This window comes from Camelina sativa, chromosome 6, assembly GCF_030686135.1.
Source record: "Camelina sativa cultivar CO46 ecotype springtype chromosome 6, ASM3068613v1".
Lineage (NCBI taxonomy): Eukaryota > Viridiplantae > Streptophyta > Magnoliopsida > Brassicales > Brassicaceae > Camelina > Camelina sativa.
In genome coordinates this window covers 18479918-18491062 of record NC_141885.1, presented here as the reverse complement: position 1 = coordinate 18491062, position 11145 = coordinate 18479918, and the positions used below count along the sequence as shown (strand labels likewise).

The following is an 11145-nucleotide window of genomic DNA, read 5'->3' as shown; positions in this document are numbered from 1 at the left end:
TAACGAGCGAGTACTGATCGACGCAGACATAAAAGTAGTTGTTCGCCCTCTTCTTGAATTTGGAAACTCTTTGACCAGCAAGGAAAGTTGTTCGCCGGTCTCATATTCACTTCCCAGCGATGCGGACTCTTTGATGACTTGAAATTGGATAGTTGCTCAAAGCATTGAACTCCAATGTTAACTCCGACTTCGGCTGCTATGGTAGGGGCAGCCATAAAGTTACAAATGGCTTCAGGGACAAATTGGCATACCGCTATCCTGCGTCTTTGGGCGTAAAGTGATATTAATGCTGGGATTGGGAATAAGAGGCGACATTCAGTAAAATAACTCTCGTACAAGCATATGTACCCTTCCGGCGGGTTCCAGGGGCGCTGGTCGGCTCGAGGAATCAGAATTGTGACGTTGCTGTTAAATAGACCGCATGCGTTCAGCATGTCGTTCACGGTTTTGATCGAACTCAAACTCTTATCGCCTCCAATTCGTCCTTTATGGTCTAACAAAGGATCGATGTCTTCGATTGAGATTCCTAAAGGCGCGAATCGGTCTTCTTCTTGCGACAACACATCTTGAGTCAGTTCTTCACTCCCGTCTTCATGACGAACTGGTAGAGGAGTCTGTGATGATGAAGCTCCAGCTGAGCAGCGAGTTAGAAGAGATGGGATTTCGGAGCCCGATCTACTGGATTCTCCGATCTGCGCGACGCATCTGGAGGTGCGACGAATTAATTGTCCGCTTTCGCTTTCCGGCGAAAAAGAGGGATCCGAAGTGCCCGCCATGATGTGAGTTCGGAGAGTGCGGAAGAAAAATGGAGATAAATAATTAAAAAGAAGAGAGTTCGGAGCAGATTACCTTTCACTGTTGGCAGAAAATGAGAAATGACGAGGGGAGGAGGCGTATTTATAGAGTCGAATGGGCGGCAACCCTACAAATAGTCATTATGACCTACGCGGCTTTTCGACTTCCGACCTAGCAGATGTGACGCAAACGACACGTGTCATCCGGACGGTTCACGTTGAAGTGGCGCGGGAATCCCGGGAAACATCAAGTGATTCTTTATGGTCTAGATCGGATATTCTCTTTTCCATAGTTCAAAATATTCAAATTGAATTCCGAATATATAGAACTGGGGGGGGACTAATTGTTGGTGCGGGATTGAGCACCCCCGACATACCGAACTAAACCAGAAAGACAATTTGGTTATTTAACTGGGAATCCGGTTAAGTACTCAGTTAGGTCATTTAAGCCCACTTCGGATAGAAGAAACCCAGCCTCGAGGGTGAAGAACCGACTTCCACTTCGCCCGGCGGCCGATCTAAGAGATAGAGTAACTTTTCTTATTTCAGTTCGTCTGATAAGGAAAGTTAATATATTGTGCGATTTATGAATATGTATAAAGGGGGAAAGACTTCTCCATTGTAAAGCATCATTTATTGAATACATTTATTCAGTTCTCTTCTTGTTCTTAGCAATAAAAACCCTAATTCTTCTAATATCAAAGCTTAGATTAGTTTTCTAGAGAGTTTACTTTACTGAATTTGTTTTCCCCCATAAACAAATCCATTGTCTACAACCAGACTCTTAAGTAAAACCTTCTGCTAAATTTTTTTAAATCCAACGAAAACTTACAAGAGACAATGCTTAGGTTTCCAGTAACGTTCCAGTAACAAGTTGTAGTTGCATAAGCTGGTCAGAATCATGATAGATTGGTGTGTCTGGATAATAGAATTTAACCTCAGAGAAGCCTCTAGATTCTTTCAGATGAAGAGAGAAGCGCTGCTTGAGGGATCATGTCCCATTGTCCATGATCTCAAAGACAGTTTATCCCAATCGCATGTCGAATATTAATGTAAATGTGGGAAAGTAGACGCTTTTCCACCAGACTTTATGGCGAATGTCTTTATGAAACAAAGGGAGTATATATATTAAAAATTAATTATTACAATAATTTTAAAAATAAATAACATTATCACAATTATCACAATAATTAATATTATATTCCATATTTCACGGATGAAATATATTTTTACACAAAATAATTAAATGTAAATTTGAATAAAATAAAACAAAATTATGTGCAAAATTATTATTATGACACCTTAAATTCGAATAATAATTTTACTTGTAATAATTTTAATCTATATTATTATTTTTGAAATACATTTTGGTTTATGCCCTTCAACTTTTGCTTATTTAATATGTTTAATTCACAACATTAACCCCTAACATTTTTCCTAAAATAACATTTCGTAGAAACTCAATTAATAGAATTATTTAAGTCTACCTAATTTGATATGTTTATTGCCATAAATAGCTAGACAACATCTATACATTTTGATTTTTCCACAAACAACTCTACACATTAAATTTTTAATCCCATAAAAATCTTCAAACCTATTTTAATAGATCTTTAGAGAAAAAATCTGTTAGTTTCCTTACATTCTCTCAGCTTAATTTATAGTTTCCATTTAATATTTTATACATTTATTGAAGAAATATACATAATATTAGCTTAAAATCGAGAATAAAAACAAACAATATCTCCAATTTCCTAAACAAGGATAACAAAGAAAACGAGTAAATGCTAACAATAAAGCGTGCAATCAAAATTAAATCTTTGTGTTAAAAACTTAAAATAGTTATATAAAAAAAATTGTTCGATGAATGATTCTACAAATATGACTATCATATATCATATTTAAAATATATTTAACACATTTTAGATTGCAAAAAGATTTGATCACCACAATACGTATATTAATTTTTATATACATTAAACACATAAAATAACTATTACTTCTCACATATCTCTATATTATTCTACATAAAAAACACAACCAAGCGGCGTACCGCGGGCCAAAACTTAGATAACATAGTAACATCTAAATTAAAAAACAAAAAAAAACTTAACTATTTTATTTAAAATCATATATGAACATTAAAATCGTCCCGTAAATTCAATAAATAGTTATAGGTACATAATTTAAAAATTAATAAAACAATAGCAAAATAACAATCAAATATAATACACGTATTTTAAATATTTAAAAATTAAAAAATATAGTCTCACGGTGTACCGCGGATTAAATTCTAGTTGAGTTGATTTATCCCGCATATAGTGCGGGTTATTACCTAGTTTTCATAATATTTAAGATATCTTTTAAGTTTTGTACATTAAGTTTACAATTTTGATTGGTATCCGTTGTGATTTTAGCCGATTTCGGTCAGTTTTATTTTAGTTTTAAATCTCGACATTTTATTTCCCTAACAGATTCTGATCAAATATTTATTACCATATTTAACTCATATGAGAATTTGTTTCTGGCACCAACAAAACATGACTAAACCGTAGGACCTATTGTATCTCCAGTGGCATGAGCATGACAATATGAAATAACATATGATGAAGCATCATTGTTGTTATATATATTATGTTTCAGTAAAATATATTTTATTTCATAGACAATATGATGAAAGAACCAAAATCAGTCTCATATTTGCGTAGAAAATAGGGTTCGAATCGAAGTTATGCAAGTCTGTTAGGCTGAGGTCGGGTCAACCCTCAGTTGAGTTAAAATGATCTTGTGTGGTTACTGGTTAGTGGAGAAGCACGAGGTAGATTGGTCGACAGTAATATTGACGTTTCTTGTGGAATTATTTGGTATCTCGACATTGATATGATCATGTGTGCCATTTAGAATTTTCAGGAATCTTTTCTAGACGGCTTATGTACTACACAATACATCACTATGAGTCTATGAACGACATTTCTGGGTTATCGGAGTGTTGTCGTCTACTTTTAACGTTAAACTATAAATCATCATTTTAAAAAATCTATGTGGATCTAATCTATAGTCAAATTTAAAATTCCATTGTGCTTAAACATGTGATCTGTAATCCTAGCTGACACGTGTATGCAAAATCTTTACACTCCTTTGATATAAGTTGCCGTTTCTTGTACCAATAAATTGCATTTCATTTCTCACGGATGATATCTAACACCTTATCTTTTTGTTATATACTTCTTTTTTTGGGTAGGAATCTTTTGTTATATGCTTTTGGTTTTATATATTCTGAACAAATATATGGTGTTCTATGTATATGTGTACAACATTTGGTTGTATGTTAATTAGGGATTATTTTAAAAAGAATGGATCTATGATATAGTATATCTTAAGGTATGCTTAAACCCTTTTCAAACTGACTCACTATTACATCACTAAGGGAATTTAGAATTTGTGATGATTTGGCATGATTGATTTACTTAAAGATTATTGAATTAGCGACTTCTCTGAGTGATTGCCTATATATGGCAGTACTCCCAAGTCTCACGAACTTACAAATGTTTGTAGATAATTATGATTAAAACTATGGGGTGTTTTGGTTGGTATGATAGTTTCAAACTTAAGATATATTATTTGCTTGACATTAATTGATCATGTGATTTAGTGGGTTGCGGTTTAGGTATGATATGTTTATTCAATTATAGAGAGGACAAGAAAAACAGAAGGTTGTGTTGTACACTACACGTGTACTTGAAGAGAAGTGTTCTAATGGAAACTTGTAACGTTGTGTATGAGAGCAAAGAGTGGTCGCAGTAGCATTATCACTCGTTATCACTTACCGTACTACGAATCTAACGCGTTGCCTTTGGCTTTTCTAAGCGGCAATTTTATTAGGAAGAAGAGAAAATTTTTACGAGAAGCGGCTGTTTGCTTTTTGGTCAGTTTCTCATTTAAGTACATGGACTAACACTTTGAAATATCGAAACTTTATTAAATTTAAATATGTCAATGGAACGTTTATTGTATTATCTTCGAAATCCTACACATACGATTGAGTTTGAATCTAGAAGATACTATGATTGACACTGATACAAACCTACATAGCCTACATCCTCATCAATCAATCATTTAAATTTTTGATGTAAAAACTTTTTTTTTTTTTTTAAGTTGTTGCAAATCAGAGTGTAGTAGTTGGAACTGGAAATTTTGACAAGGGACATGGAATCAAAAGAGAATATTCGTAATCACGGTGAGACCAACAATGGTCCAATATTATCCAATAATTGCAACGTCTATAATTTCATTACACGTGACTCCAATATATTCTGTAGTTGTAAGTTGTAACTTTTTTCATTAGTAGCGGTATATCATTCATACCACGATGGCTCATGGCTGTAATCAACTCAAGATAGTAAAATATAATTAAGGACACTATACTAGACGATCGGCTGAGATTGGTTTCAAGATATGTAGGGTTCGGTTCCAAGGAATGTACATATACACTTAATTTGCATAGGGATATTTTCACTTAACTAGTATCATCGGAATCGTTTTAACTTGTCTAGGGACAAAGATCTCGTAAATATTATCCACGAATGATCGATCAACATCTCACATGCATGCGAGAGGTACATATAGAGAGACTAGCTAACTCGAATAGAGACCTTCCTCGAAGTTTCATATATCACAAACTTACAAATATAGCTCTGTCTTTGTCGAAACACAACTCTAAATCATTTACTTGACTTTAAAATTGTGTGATTTATATGCTTTCCATCGATTTTGTTGCCCATACGTCCTATACGTAGATCAAACCGAGCCAAACGATATATTGGGAAATTTCCAAAATGATTTAGAGAGTTGTGGCGCTTTCCGGAATAATAATAGTAATAACATAGTACATTACCATTCGTACAACTGTACAGAAACACATGTGTCTTTGAGTTGTGTTGTGTTGTCGTCTCTGCTTCTCATGGTGCCCACTTCTTGACTTGTTGTATGCAACTCTCTTTCTTCTTTGTTTTAATTATTTTCGTGAATACTTGTCTTATCCAGAGAAAATAAAAGAAGACCACACTATGAAAATGAATACCTTTGAGCAACTTATAAATTACATTAACTTTTATTTCAAAATCATAAACTGAGTAACTTAGACCAAGTCCAACGGCATCAATTCAGGGTTGCTTTAAAAAAAAATATTATTTTAATCATATATATATATTTGTTATTTTTATTAATATCACCCATCTAAAAGATTACACCTGTCTACTTTGAGCAACATTTATTATTCAACCAATCTAGAAAACGATTCTCTTTTTTTTCCTTTCTTTCTTATTATTATACTATTTTTTATCAGCAACTCTTTTAATTAGTAACTTCAAGTGGAAATGCCCTATATAACTGTAAAATTTAACTATGTTATTCCGAAATTTAATTTTAACTATAAAATAAAATATATCAATTAAAATATGCAATCGTTGAGACTTGAGAGACAACACTATAAATTGAATTCCAAAATGCAATGCAGATATCTGATCCAATAACAGTGATATGGGTTCTCATTTTATATTCTTTATAGGTTATAGTCAAGTTTCTGGAGCAAACAGAGGGATTGAACTGAAGATCTGCAGACAATTACTGTAGGTAGCGAAGGGTAGTTTTGACCCCTAGAGCTGATTAAAAAGGACTTGCAGTTGTAGACTAGGCCTTTCTAATCAAAACCTTGTCCTTTACATCGGCTCCATGTGTCTAATTCTGCTAATATTACAAATTTGTGAAAACCAAATTTGGAAAGCTTCGATATATCTTGGTACCATTAGTACAATCCTTTATCTGTTTACTTATTCTGAAATAGGTTTTAAGTTTTAGCATCCTTAAAGCTCAAAACTGGTGATTTGCACTAGGACGTTACTGTTAACTTCTAAAATAAGGAAGTGAAGTGACTTTTTTGGTTAATTTGTTCCTAATACATGAGTGATTGATCTCCAATAAAGAAAGGCTTATGAAAGTTGGGTAAGATTCTGTAGAACCTCGAGTGATTTGCTTTCAGGTCAATAATGCAGGGATGGCTTCACTGATGTTGACGCTCATAGCTGAGATGGGGAAAGCAGGTACTAGGTAGCTTTCGTGTTTATTGATACCTGCCACATGATATATATATCGATAATCTCTATAAAAAATAAGGCTTGAGATTTTTGGAATGTGACTTGTCTCGCACCTCACAATCTCGACTCTAATTATAGGTTTAATCTCTAATATAAGTAAAACAATCATGGTTACGTATCGTAATTACGTCTTCAAAGCATATACAATAGAGTAGTTTGAATTACCTTTGAGCAGAGGAGAGGGATGTGAATGACTCATATCATTGAAGAGGTTAAGGAAGATAAAAGAATATTACAACATCATTACCAAAAAGGTCTTTGATTTTTTTTTTTTCTACACATCAAACATTGATTCTCATGTCTCTTTGCCTTTTCTACCACAACAAACTAAACAAACACGACTCAGCCCACAAACCAATAAAAGAAGGACACAAAATAGCATAATCACCAAAAATAGAAAGGTTAATAACGAAAGATGTACAAAAAGATTGAAATCTGAATTTCCATGATTTACCTTCTCTTGGCTTAATACTTGAACGTGAACGAGGACGTGAGGTGCGAGACAGACTCTAAAAACCCTAATGCGGCTTCTTCACATTGTTTCGCTATTCATTGCCTAGGTTCAAAGATCCGTCTTTCATTAGCTTGATGCTTAGGCTATTGAATCTACCTCTCGAGTAATGACGTGACGCCTTTCTCCAATCCGTTCCTGTTTTCATCATTGCTGCAAACTCTTCGTAGCTTATTCGCCCATCCTAATGTCAAAAATCCATGTCAGGCATAACCAGAAGAAACACCTTTTACAGTAACTATAGTCTCTAAGGTTCTGTTTTTTAATGACATAGTAAGTTAACTCTCTCTACCCATGGCATTTCCACTACTACAACATAGAAATCAGTTTTGCTTTAGTTTATGGGGACCCTTTACACAACAGACAAAGGCCAAAAATAAAAAGAAGACAGAAAAAGTGTTTAAAGCTACATGTTTTGTCCTCGCAGGCTTTAAGAACTTTTTGCAAAGCATGTTTCCATTACCTATGTCTATATGTGTAACAGTGTAAGACTGAAAATTCAAATTGTTTGATAATCAAACAAATAGAGCAAAAAAGAAGATTTAAAGTCACATCTCCTGTCTTTTGTGCCTTTTTAGGACTTCCCTTAAAACTTTGGTTTCCTAACCGTCTTGCAAAAGAAAGCTATTTTAAACATGAGATCATACCATAGAAAGAAGATTGGACACTTACCTTGTCTGTGTCAACTTCTTGGAATATATCATTGGCGACATCCACACAGTCATCTCCTCCATCTTCCTTTAAGGCGTCACAAAGCTCTTGAGGCAATATGTACCCGCTTCCATCCTTGTCAAAGTACGAGAAGGCTTTGCGGAGATGCTCATCGTTTGCTACCTTTTGCAGGTGGAGAGAAACTGCAACAAATTCCCCATAGTCTAGAGTTCCTTTCCCTTTAGTATCCACCTGTTTTACACAAATTTGAATTACAAATACCATATTTTAGTGAACTTGGATATTGAATGTGTTACAACAAAGATCACTGAAAAATGAAGCGGAATTTGAATGACAATATCATGCAAAGAAGTTTGACTCTACTTCTTCAGTCAAGCAATGAGTAATTAAAGTACGGTGATGTAGAAGGGAAAGATATTTGCACCGCTTCAATAAGCATCTGAACTTCTGATTCTGCTAGCTGTGTATTAAAATCGCGAAGCCCGGCTTTCAACTCCTCAATGGAAACTATACCATCATTATCAGTATCTATCTTGTTGAACATTACTTTGATGTCTTCTACTTCCTCGGTAGATAAAAATTCGGCAATCACCTGGTTAGAATAATATTAGTAAGATCACTTTGGTCTAAAAGGTGACTCATGAAAATAATTAACAATGAAAGTTTATGTGAATCACAAACCCTCAAAGCTTTTCTCTTGAATCTGTTCATCACTGAAAATTGCTTCAACCTCGACTTCACAACATCTCCAAGAGGAACATTGGGAGCTTTCTTTGCGTTCTGAATCCATGGGTGCTCTAGAAAATGAGAAACGATAACAAAGGTAAGGAGTAATAAGCATTAAAAAAAAAATTTAGTATTTTCAGATCAGTGAAGTGATTGGGCAAAGAAATAATAACAGATGCAGAAAGAAAGAGCAGAGGGGAAAAGTAGATTCTATGTACCAAGCACTTGCTTTGCAGTCAGCCGGCGCTTTGGATCAGGCTCCAACATTTGTCTGACTAGATTCTTAGCGGTCTCAGAAATGTTTGGCCACGGTTCCCTCTTAAAATCAATTACCCCGCGCAGAATAGCCTGAGCAACTCCCTGTTCTGACTCTGTATTTGAAAGAGAAAAAATTGGCTGAAACAACAGCATACCAACATGCTAAAAGAGGTATTATAAGAATCATTAAGCAAATGCTCTGGCAGATGACATCGAGAGAATGAAAAAGAGAGGAAGGCGAAAACAGACCTGCCCAGAATGGGGGAACTCCACACAACAGAATATAAAGAATAACACCAGCACTCCAAATATCTATTTCGGGTCCATAGTTCCGCTTCAGCACCTCAGGTGCCATGTAATACGGACTCCCAACAATCTCGGAGAACTTCTCACCTGAAAATGTGTAAGCATTATTAAAAAAAAAAAATAGCATCAACAACAAATAAACTGGCCACGGTGCATCTACGGTATCAATCAAGAAACATGGAGCCTACAAAAACATGAAGCTCCCCTCTGATAATCAGTTTAAAAGCTTGTAGTCCAAAAGCTAGAGGATTGAAGAAATGTGAATCCTTCATATGTGGACATAGTGACCCTAAGACAAGAACCAACCTCCTAAATATAGCATTCTTATATACGAAATGCCCACATTAAAGCTCCAAAAACTTTAGATCTAATGCAAAAACTCACCAAAGAACTAGTTTGAACTCTAACGTTTCTACTCAGACCATCAATTGACATTCAAAAGAAGGATTCAACGCACCTTGCTTGAAGAAAATGGACAATCCAAAATCAATAGCTTTCAAGGGCGAGTTCTCCTTCTTGTTAGCGAACAAAAAATTCTCAGGCTTCAAATCTCTATGAATGACACCATGCTTATGACAAAGCTGCACAACCTCAACAATCGTCTTAGTAACACCCGCGGCAGCACGCTCCGTATAATGCCCTCTGGCAACAATCCGATCGAAAAGCTCACCACCTTCACAAAGCTCCATAACCAAATGCACAGCATTATCATCCTCACAAGCTTCTTTCAAAGTAACAATACTCGAACTCTTAGGCAAATGTTTCATAATCGCCACTTCTCTCTTAACATCCTCGATATCAACAGCAGTCCTGAGCTTCCTCTTGGAGATCGACTTGCAAGCGAGCAGGTCGCGCGAGGACCTCTCGATACAGAGGTAAGTGACACCGAACTCGCCGCGACCTAGCTCTCGGTCTAGCAAGTAGCGGTCCTCGATATTCTCCTTGGGAACATCGCTGAGAACTCGAATCGGCGCGGATGATGATTTTTTACCGCCGCCAGCGTCTTTGCGGCCGTGATCGTGGCCGGAATAGTTGGATTTGACGTCTTCTCTAGCTACTGCAGCGGGAGATCTGCAACAGTTCCCCATGACTGTGTTCTCAGAGAGAGAGAGAGAGAGAGAGAGAGAGCTTAAAAAAAAAAGTAGAAAGTGAAATAGAGCTAAAAGAAAGAAAGAGAAGTAGATAGATAGAGATCTCTCTAGCTGGAATTGAGCAATCTAGGGTTCCACATTCTACGCTTTGGAAGGAATCGTTAACAATGGTCTCTAGTAAGTAGCTCTAGAGAGAGAGAGAGAGAGATAGATCGAAGACGCGTACGGTGAAGATGAGAGCTAGAGAAAGAAAGAGAAGAGAGAGGTCTCTTTTGAGTTTTTTTTTTTTTTTTTTTTTTGATATTTTTCAAGGCGAGATATATATAAATTTGTAAAACTCAATCATAATTTGGTCTCCTTACTTTCTTTTTCTTTTTGAAAAATGGTCTTTACTTGTTTGGTAAACCAACACTTTTTAATGTATAGGAGGGGGTTTTGATTTTTAACATTTTATTATTTCTTATAAATTATTTTATTCTGTAATGTAAACATGCATGTCGACAAACCTAAATATATATATATATATTGACATAATATTACATTAAAAAGAGATATATATATATATATATATATATATGAAAATTCGATATGACGGATCATTTGAAGTGTTTTAGAGAGAATATCATACCTGCAAC

At 35.3% G+C, this 11145-nt stretch overlaps 1 protein-coding gene across 1 annotated transcript; it reads right to left on the bottom strand.

Moving 5' to 3' along the window:
• Nucleotides 1-6552: 6552 nt before the first annotated feature.
• LOC104791431 (calcium-dependent protein kinase 13) lies at nucleotides 6553-10905 on the bottom strand. The gene is made up of 7 exons (XM_010517318.2): nucleotides 9877-10905; nucleotides 9363-9506; nucleotides 9074-9226; nucleotides 8811-8926; nucleotides 8554-8721; nucleotides 8130-8360; nucleotides 6553-7641 (listed from the first exon to the last, which is right to left on the bottom strand). Exons 1-7 carry the CDS (start codon nucleotides 10505-10507, stop codon nucleotides 7492-7494), a joined length of 1593 nt encoding a protein of 530 aa, XP_010515620.2. The 5' UTR covers nucleotides 10508-10905; the 3' UTR covers nucleotides 6553-7491.
• Between the last annotated feature and the right edge of the window lie 240 nt (nucleotides 10906-11145).